Raw genomic sequence first — 9974 nt, forward strand, 5'->3', positions numbered from 1 at the left:
AAAAAAAAAAAGAAAGAAAAGAAAAGAAAAGAAAAGAAAAGAAAGAAAAAGAAGTCAAACATAGGAAACAAAGTAGATCAGTTTCTTTTTGTTCCCCTTCTTTCCCTCCATAGCAGCCATCCCTTCTGATTGTCTTCTAAGTAACGTTACTATTTTTCTTTTAAGAGTAAAATTCCAGTTGGAATTAAAGCTGGGCGTTCAAATAAGGTAAGTTACTTTTCTTCCTTGAAAATTTCTGGATACGGAGGGCAGTAGAGAGCCATGAATTTAGCTAAGAATGGAGCCACTAGACCTCAGAATTCAAATTATTAACTCTTGATTCAAGTGCTGGGGCCATACATGCCTAGCTTCTTTTGAAATTACATCTGTTTGCAGAATCTCTAGATAGAAAAACTCTAAACTGTAACTGCAGCAAAAATACTAGTAGCTATTTTTGGTCTTCTGTTTCAGTTAGATTCAGATTACATTGTATAAAGAAAATTATTGCCAAGATATTTTGAGCCAAGTACTTGGAAATGATGTTAAGGTATTCTTTGTGCTTTTTAAAAATGAATTGTGATATTTTATTTGTGCTTTAATAAATAAAGTTTGCCTGAATATCAGAGTGCAGAGCTAGCTAAACTAGTTAGCCATAGAGGCCAGGCAGTGGTGGCACACATATTCAATCCCAGCTCTCAGGAGACAGAGTCAGATGGATCTCTGTGAGTTCAAAGCTACCCTGGACTACACGAGATAGAATCAGTCTAAAAGAAACATAGAGCCAAGTGGTGGTGATTTACACCTTTAATCCCAGCTCTAGGGAAGGGAGGTGGAGATGGGAAGTGATATGGCTGGGTGGAGAAAGGAATGAATATAAGGCTGGAGGAGACAGGCGGTTTCGTAGAGACAGCATTCAGTCTGAGGACTTGGAGAAACAAGATATCCCATTCTGTCTGGTGATTTTGTAGAGGTAAAAACTAGTGGCTGGCTGCCACTACACAGGTCCTGGCTTTAGTTACCAGCTCTCACATGGAAGCTCAGATATTCAGCTGTCACCCCCTAATATCTGACTCTGGGTTTTTATTATTAAGATTAATTAGAATTGGTGCTACAGTGAGTAAGCGGTGTTCTTAGCTGCAGTTAACTCTTATTTTCCACTACTGCACACACACGCACGATGAAGATCTTCCACTCTCTCTCTGCCTTGTGTGCTGTCTCCTTGTTCTACCCATCTCTTCCATGCATTGTTGTTGTTCACTTGCTCATCTTTACTTTGGCTGCAAAGCTATACTAAACAAAGCATATCAAGGTAGTCTAGCCCACCCCCTGTTCCTAACACCATTCTAATCCTATTTACTTCCTCCTCCCCAGAGCCATCCATTTCCTGAAGTTACGTATGTGGTTCTATTCTTACTACATACGTATCTGTCTATAAGTAACACACTTTCAGAGCATGTGCCTGCAGTATAATAATATACAGATTATTTTGTGGGAAGTTAAAATTTTTAGTAATGAATTTCTTCAAGTTGGAAATAGTTTTCAGTTTACATTTTGGCTCATTGTTTTTGCTCCCAAACCTCTCTCTGTTGACACACTGGATCTTGTGTGTTCACCCTCACAGCAGTGTGCTAGTCATTTGTGTGGCTAACAGTAGCCTCCCTGCACGTGGACATTTCAGTCATTCTGGTTCTTTCCTGTTGCAGTGAAGCACTGGCATTTTTGCCCCCGGCTTCATTGTGAGCATATGATAGTTTCCCTAGTCCTGTAAAGAGAAGTGGGATGCTGGACAGTAAGGTCTGTGTATCTCAGCATTTTAAAATGATACAAACACTAAGATGATTATAATATAAAAAATGTTTCCTTGGGATATGGCCTAAGTTGAAGACTCTGTTCTAAGGACTTACGTGTCTGTAAAAGTCTAGATACATATTTATCCAGTCTCTTTCCCAGATGACATCATCACCAGCACATGCATGCTAACTGTTGTGGCTTTTTCTGCCTTTGCTCACTTAATAGGTACAGATTCAGGTCTTGTAAAAATCCGCAGTAAGGATTTTCACGATGGAACACGTCACCATTAATAGAGTCTGATAAGAGCTAATCACTCTCACTTAACTTTGTATGAATTCTCTTGTAGTATTCACAGGCAGCAAACAATACCAAGGAACTGGAAGACTGTGAGCAGGCCAACAAGCTGGGCGCCATCAATAGCACATTAAGGCAAGTTTAGTTGTACTTAGTTTGTTAATATCAGTGGCTTTTTTTTCCCCAAGGCATGGTTTCCCTGTGTAGCTCTGGCTGCACTGTAACTCACTTTGTAGAACAAACTGGCCTCGAACTTAGAGCTCTGTCTGCCTCTGCCTCCCAAGTGCTGTGATTAAAGGTGTGCATCACCACAGCCCAAGTCATGATTTTAATATTTGGGGGTTCTATAAAAATAGAATAACATGAATTTAAAGAATTCAGAAAATAAGCTGATCTTCTATTTTAGAAAAAAATAACATTACTGCAGTTTGTATATCCGTTGTGGTGGTGACCTTGAGTGCTAACAAGGGCTAATAATCATTTCAAAGTATTAGGAAGTATAAACAACTCATCGAAATTGAGAACTCTGTTTTCACATGACTTTTTTCATTTACTACTGCTAGACTTTGTGGCATCTTCTGAAGAAATGGTCTCTATTTTTGTTCATTAGAATACAATGTTAACGTTTCAGCTCCAAATATAATTTTTTTATTCCTCCTTCCCGTAGTAATGAAAGCAAAGAAGCATTCATTGACTGGGCGAGATATGACGACTCACAGGATCACTTTTGTGAACTTGATGGTAATAAAATAAGTTTCATCTTCACTTTACCCTGAAGCCTTTTCTGAGACAGTTAAACTGTTGAAAATATGACCTAAATTAGTGCTTAACACTGGATCTCTCTCTGTGGAGACCTTACCATTGATACTGGCATTAATTGGGAGAGTTATGTTTAAGGTCCAGTGCTAAGTGCTATAGATTGGTTATTTCTTTGTGATGTTTATAGCTTCTTTAGTAGATTGTATACTGTTCCATGGCTGAGAAACTTTAGCCTCAAAAAGCAAATAAATTGCCCAAGATCATATAATAGCAAGTGGCTGAGACATGATACAGTTCTAGATCTGAGTCCCAAACCTGTATGAACATTCCAGCATGCCATATCCCATGGGCCTTCTCATCAGATCACTTGGTTCTGTGAACAGGCCATAAAAATTTGGTGGAGGTCTCAATAAACCATAACAATTCCTGCAGTACTAGGGAGGACTCTGACTTGACTTCCTCATAGCCCTCTCTTTCCAAGCATCCCTTAGAAGGGCACATGGGCAGAATCGGTCAGGCAAGTAACTACTGCCTCTCTTAGCAAAAGAAAATTATAGAAACACAAATTGCCTGAGAATATTTGTACTGTGCTGTGCATTCAAGTCATTCATTTGGCCTCTCTTTAGTTTTTAGTGCAGAGTTAACTTGTGGGAAGTAGGAAAGAACATGAGGCTCGACCTGCATGGAAATGGACAGCAGAAACTTCCTAAGTCCTTAGGGATCTAAGGTGGTCATACTGCTTTGTAATGATTGAAGAGGATTCCTAGACTGTCTTAGTTTTCTATTGCTGTGGTTTAAAAAACAAAACAAAACAAAAGTCTACCAAGGCAGCTTATACAAGATAACATTTTTTAAAAGCACTTAATTGGACTTAAAAGAAAAGATAGCCGTTGGGTAGCTTACCAACCCCCTTATTAGCATAAGTTAACAAATACTACCCATTCCATGATTTTAAAAAGTATTAAAATATTTTTAAAATGAAGGAAAACCAAGAACAAAAGTTTTATTTAAGGAGTTTTTTTAAGCTGATGTAATTTGATTATACACCTTTTTTAAGTTTCCTTAAAACACTTTATTAGATGATTTGTGTGTGTGTGTTTGCGCGCACATACACACATCTGTGGACTTTACACATGCTAGACAAGTGTGCATTCACTGAGCTACATTGCTGACCCACTAAAATATACTGTAAATCGTCATGGTTTGCTGTCAGAACCTCCTCCCTTTATAGTAGAGTGGGTTTTCTGTGGTGAGGAGATTGGTGTTAGCGTCGCCCACACATTCACAGCATACCCTGAACATGTTTAGTTTCACATGTATACACTCAGAGTATGTATGTGTGCACACATGTTTATATCAGAGAATACATTAATGACCTTCAGTGGTATTTAAGAAGTTTTATATATAACTAATCTGTTTTACAGATGAGTTTAAAAACTGCTAAAAGAAATTAAAAATACATAACTGGGGCTGGAGATGTGACTCAGCAGTTGAGAGCACTGGCTGCTCTTCCTGAGGTTCCAATTCCCAGCACCCATGTGGCAGCTCACAACTATCTGTAGCTTCTGCTACAGGGTATCTGACACCCCCTTTTGGCTTTTGTGGGAACTGCACATGTGTGGTGCACAAACATACATGCAGGCAAAATACCCATATATAAAGATTTAGAAATAAAAGATACAGAAGTTAGAAATAAGTGAGGCAGGCCATTCTATTCTTGCCCTGGCCCTGCTCCCTTGAAATATACCCAGTAAACTTGTCTTTTGGTGTACTCTTGGAAAAAAGTAGAACTTAAATAATAAATTTTAGCAATTCTTATTTAATTACAAAAAAGGGGGAAAAACATACTTTTTTCCTCTTAAGGTTTATGTTTGTTTTGCAGGTATTAAAAACCACAACTTCACCAGTTCCTGTACCAATTAGCTACTTCCTGCATTTTTAGACCTAAAAAGAAATGCTTTTTAAGACCTCATGACTTGAGGTTTTATTTTTTATTAGGATCTTTTAAATTAATGACATCAATTCAAATTAAATTGCTTGTGAGTTTTTAATATCTAATTGTAACTTGTTTCTTGTGCCTAATTTGTGTAGTGCAATATCTTTGGGATTAAGGTTAGAGATAAAGTCTTGCATTGTGTAAAATCATGTTTCCATTACCTGTTTTATTCAGTTCATCTAATAGTAACAATTTGTTGTTACCTTTCTATCCCTCCTCCATCGTGATAGCAGGTAGTCCTCAAATGGGCTGTGTTAGGTTGCCAGCTTCCCCTGTGATTATGGGAATGGTAGTCATTGAATAGCTAATGGATCTTGTTCAGTGACAGAAAAATACAATGTCAGGTAGGAAAGGATGAGGAAGTTTAATGACCAGATCATTCATTTTGTAGAGAATAATGGAAAATTTTTTGTGATAGAAGATGTAACAAAATAATGTTTCCTAGTCTTTGTTGAGATAGGTAATTATAGAAAGAAAAGAAATCACATAAATCTGATGCTGTTATTTCTTTTTTATTCCTGGGTGGTTATAACTAAGGTAGAAAATGTTGCGTTACTTGAGTGAACTTTGAGATGCCAAAGAAAGGAAGAAGTTGTTCTTTCCTCTCTTGAGTAACTTGTCCAAGTTGTACAAATTCAGGGTCAAGTGCTGTCACGTGTTAACCACGTAGCAGTGTGAGCTGGAAGTGACATGTAGGTGAGTAGTGACACTGAGCGGTCTTCCTGCTGTTTCTGGCAGATGAGCGCTCCCCTGCTGCGCAGTACGTGGACCTGCTGCTGAACCCAGAGCGGTACACTGGCTACAAGGGCTCCTCGGCATGGAGGGTGTGGAACAGCATCTACGAAGAAAACTGCTTCAAGTAATGGAGGGCAGAGGGAGAAGCAGATGTCTGTTTCTGTTGGGAAATGGGATGTGTAACAAGCCAAACCATTTTTTACAGCTGCGCTTTGTGCTCTTTTCCAGGCCTCGATCTGTGTATCGTCCTTTAAATCCTCTGGCACCCAGCCGAGGTGGGTTTTCCATACATTTTATGCTTTTTCAAATTGAAAAAAAGTAAACCAGCAATTTTATATTTTAATTTTAGTGATTAAGACAAGCATGAGTTAATAGACTAGATGTCTTCTGGTCTTAAGCTAGGAGCCTGGTTGTAGGATGTGTTGTTCAGATTTCCTGAGAAATTTCAACTCAGGTCCTGCCCCACAGCAGTAAATTAAGAAGAGAGAGAATGAGGGCCTTGTTCCCCTCTCCCCATTTTATTTTTATTTGATTTTTGATTTTTTTAAGACCAGGTTTCTCTGTGTAGATTTGGAACCTGTCCTGGAATTAGCGATTATAGACCAGGCTGGCCTCGAACTCACAGAGATCTGCCTGCCTCTGCCTCTCTGCCTCCCAAGTGCTGGGATTAAAGGCATGCGCCACCACTGCCCGGCCCCTGTCCCCCATTTTTAAACACTCCAGTTCAGTGGTTCTTAACCTTTAGTTCCTCATGTTGTGGTGACCCCTCCCCAACTTCCATGTTTGAGCAGAACTTAGTCCACAGCACATGCTACTGTGAGATTGTAGTACCAGACAAACCTACTGTAAAAACATAGCTATTTAAGGTACATGTATGTATAGCTAATGTGCTGTTCAGATATTGTAGCATGCTGTGGTCAGTGGGGACATCTTCATCCTCTTATCTAGGCGCAACTAATCCCTGGGATTGACCCTGTAGCTGACCTACTATTCCAGAGTCTAGGCCAGGACTAAGTTAAAAGTTGAAATGCCTAAGTAGATTTATACCTTGGGCCCGAGACCTGAATGGATGTGGAGTGGTTGACATAAGCACTGCACTTAGATGCTGACTCTGTCAAGGCAAATGCTGTTCTCCAAGCTCATTCTGAAACAGACTAGCAAAAGTTGGGACTATGAGCAGAGTGGCCATGACTTATTTTTTGTCTCTTGCTGTTTATGTCATAACGTCTATGTTTTCAACTTCGATGTCTTAATTACACAAAATGTTTTTAAAATTGACACTGGGGCTGGGCGGTGGTGGCGCATACCTTTAATCCCAGCACTCGGGAGGCAGAGGCGGGCGGATCTCTGTGAGTTCGAGACCAGCCTGGTGTACAAGAGCTAGTTCCAGGACAGGCTCCAAAACCACAGAGAAACCCTGTCTAGAATGGGATGTACTCACTCATATTTGGTTTCTAGCCATAAATAAAGGACAGTGAGCTTATAATTCGCGATCCTAGAGAAGCTAAATAAGAAGGTGAATCCAAAGACAAACATATAGGCATCCTCCTGAATATTAACCTTCATCAGGCGATGAAAGGAGACAGAGACAGAGACCCAAATTGGAGCACTGGACAGAAATCTCAAGGTCCAAATCAGGAGCAGAAGGAGAGAGAGCACGAGCAAGGAACTCAGGACTGTGAGGGGTACACCCACACACTGAGACAATGGGGATGTTCTATCAGGAATTCACCAAGGCCAGCTGGCCTGGGTCTAAAAAAGCATGGGATAAAACCAGACTTGCTGAACATAGCGGACAATGAGGACTACTGAGAACTCAAGAACAATGGCAATGGGTTTTTGATCCTACTGCACTTACTGGCTTTGGGGGGGCCTGGGCAGTTTGGATGCTCAACTTACTAAACCTGGATGGAGGTGGGTGGTCCTTGTACTTCCTACAGGTCAGGGAACCCTGATTGCTCTTCAAGCTGATGAGGGAGGGGGACTTGATCGGGGGAGGGGGAGGGATATGGGAGGCGGTGGCGGGGAGGAGGCAGAAATCCTTAATAAATAAATAAATTAAAAAAAAAAAAAAGAAACCCTGTCTAGAAAAAAACCAAAAAAAAAAAAAAATTGACACTGGGGAAGCTGTATAAAGGACAAAAGGCCATCCCTCCTTCAGACCTTTTCTGTGGTGACTTTGTTTCAAAGTAGAAAATACAATTGCTTAACAAAAGATGCCAAATCCAAAGAAACACTTACCATTTACCATAAACTAGACTAGAAACTGCTACAAAGATGAGGAGAGTAAAAAATCAACAATGCGAGTAAGGAAGGAGGAAAAGAAAAAAATAGGAGACCATTAAAGGCAAGCGGAAGCAGGGGTGTGGAAGCAGCCTGTTTGGGCCTCTAAGGGAAGCACAGCTCCCGCTGACAGGTGCGGCTAGAAGGGCTCTCTACTGACCTGGCGGTAGAGGGCTCTGCTTGCTCAGCATTTCTTCCACTGTGTTCCTGAAGCAGTGCCAGCTCTAGGCTTTTTTCTTTTTCTTTTCTTTCTTCCTTTTTTTTTTAAATGGTTTTTCGAGACAAGGTTTCTCTGTAACTTTGGGACCTAGAACTAGCTCTTGTAGACCAGGCTAGCCTCAAACTCAGAGATCCACCTGCCTCTGCCTCCCAGGTGCTGGGATTAAAGGTGTGCGCCACCACCGCCAGGGAGCTCTAGGCTTCTATAACTAATTTTCCAAAAGTCTTTGAGCAACAGAATCTTTTTCTGAAAAATAAACTGTTCTACCAGAATCAGTCAGGCAAAGGCACAAAGGTGAGCAGCATGGAGCCAGCTCAGCTCTTGGGCCTTTCCCACTGCAGGAGAGTTGTTGACCCTGTCTGAGCAAAAGAGTCCCAAGCATGGAAACTGAAAGGATGTCTGTGTATTTGATAAGCACTGAGCCTAGCTGCCTCTGCCCACTTCAGTTGCTTCCTGATCTTTTAATGTGCTGGAGATGGAAACCAGGGCTTCGCGCACACTCACACTTTATCACAGCTGCATCCCCAGCTCCCCAGAGTTTCACTGAGCCACCACCCCAGCCTAGAACTCACCTTAGAGCCCAGGCCTTGACCTCATGGTATGGCCCTGCCTCAGCCTCCCAAGTGTCTGGGATTGTGCAGTGTCACCAGGCCCAGCTCCTTCTCCCTTGTCAGTTTCTTCCTGTCTCCCTCCTCCCTCCTCCTGTTTGTTTTATACAATGTGGGAATCTTGTCCTCTTTGGCCTGCAGACAAGGCTCATATTTGCAGGATGCCTGCAATAGTGATCAGAGTTCATGGTCTGGTGAAAAGTTTAGCAGGGAGGATAAGCTGTGTGTTAACATTAGTGGGACTGAATCTGGGCAGGGTAAGGCACTTTGTAATGTCCTTTCTCTTTTCTCCTCTAGGGGAAGATGACGGTGAGTTGAAACTCATGTTTACTTCAACCATGGGAGGAACCTTTTTATTATTAACTTTTGGTGTTTTTCTTCTTTTCACCAAATGCAAGTGGCTTAGCCTATTTTTTTTTCCAGAAATGAATGGGTGACCAAAAATGAGATTTTTTTTTAAAATAATGAAGTTGTCTTTATGTTAAAAAAAAAAAAAGCCTAGAGACCATTTTACCATTTTACTTAAATGTTTAGTATAGAGAGTAGGTCCACTTCCCCATTTTCTGTTAACAAAATTTTAAAGGTTGGTGGTAAAGATATTTTCTGCCAAGCCTGATGTCCTGAGTCCATCCCCAGGACCCACATGATGGTGGAAGAGAGCAGATCCCTTTAGCTGTCCAGGGACTTCCACACAGCTGCGGCACTCAGGACCCCGCCTCCCACATGTACACTGTGGATAATTTGTGACTACGTGAAGATTCTGAGGGAATGTAGCGAAGTTACTTTTACCAGATAATTTGTGACTTCTTTATTTACTTATTGAGTTTGAAAGTTACATTCTCAGTTTTCAATGTAGTGTTTAATCTCATAAACACTAATTACTAGCATATGGCTGCAAAATAGCCAGAAAATTATTTCAGTTGCTGTCTCCTTACCTGTGTTCAGTAGCATTGTGCAGACTTGGGAGGATGTATAAAATGCACACCTTCCCTCTGTGAGCCAAGGATGCACAGAGGAAAGCAAATGCAGTGCACAACCGACTCAGCAACATATGGAAACTCAGACACAGACCCCAGCAGGTTTGACTCAGTAAGTACACACCGACATAGCAGGTGTGACTCAGTAAGTACACACCAACACAGCACCATAAGGAAACTCACACACAGACCTCAGCAGGTGTGACTCAGTAAGTACACACCGACTCAGCAACATACGGAAACGCAGACACAGACCCCAGCAGGTGTGACTCAGTAAGTACACACCGACACAGCAACATGTGGAAACGCAGACACAGACCCCAGCAGGTGTG

At 41.2% G+C, this 9974-nt stretch overlaps 1 protein-coding gene across 1 annotated transcript in view; it reads left to right on the forward strand.

Moving 5' to 3' along the window:
• Positions 1–9974, forward strand: part of Ero1b (endoplasmic reticulum oxidoreductase 1 beta) — a 43247-nt gene that overhangs the window by 19237 nt on the left and 14036 nt on the right. The window contains exons 4-9 of the mRNA XM_026788341.1: positions 166–207; positions 2117–2199; positions 2732–2805; positions 5558–5678; positions 5783–5829; positions 8963–8974. Coding sequence (XP_026644142.1) covers positions 166–207; positions 2117–2199; positions 2732–2805; positions 5558–5678; positions 5783–5829; positions 8963–8974 — 379 coding nt within the window. The remainder of the gene's footprint in view (positions 1–165; positions 208–2116; positions 2200–2731; positions 2806–5557; positions 5679–5782; positions 5830–8962; positions 8975–9974) is intronic.

This window comes from Microtus ochrogaster, unplaced genomic scaffold, assembly GCF_000317375.1.
Source record: "Microtus ochrogaster isolate Prairie Vole_2 unplaced genomic scaffold, MicOch1.0 UNK2, whole genome shotgun sequence".
Lineage (NCBI taxonomy): Eukaryota > Metazoa > Chordata > Mammalia > Rodentia > Cricetidae > Microtus > Microtus ochrogaster.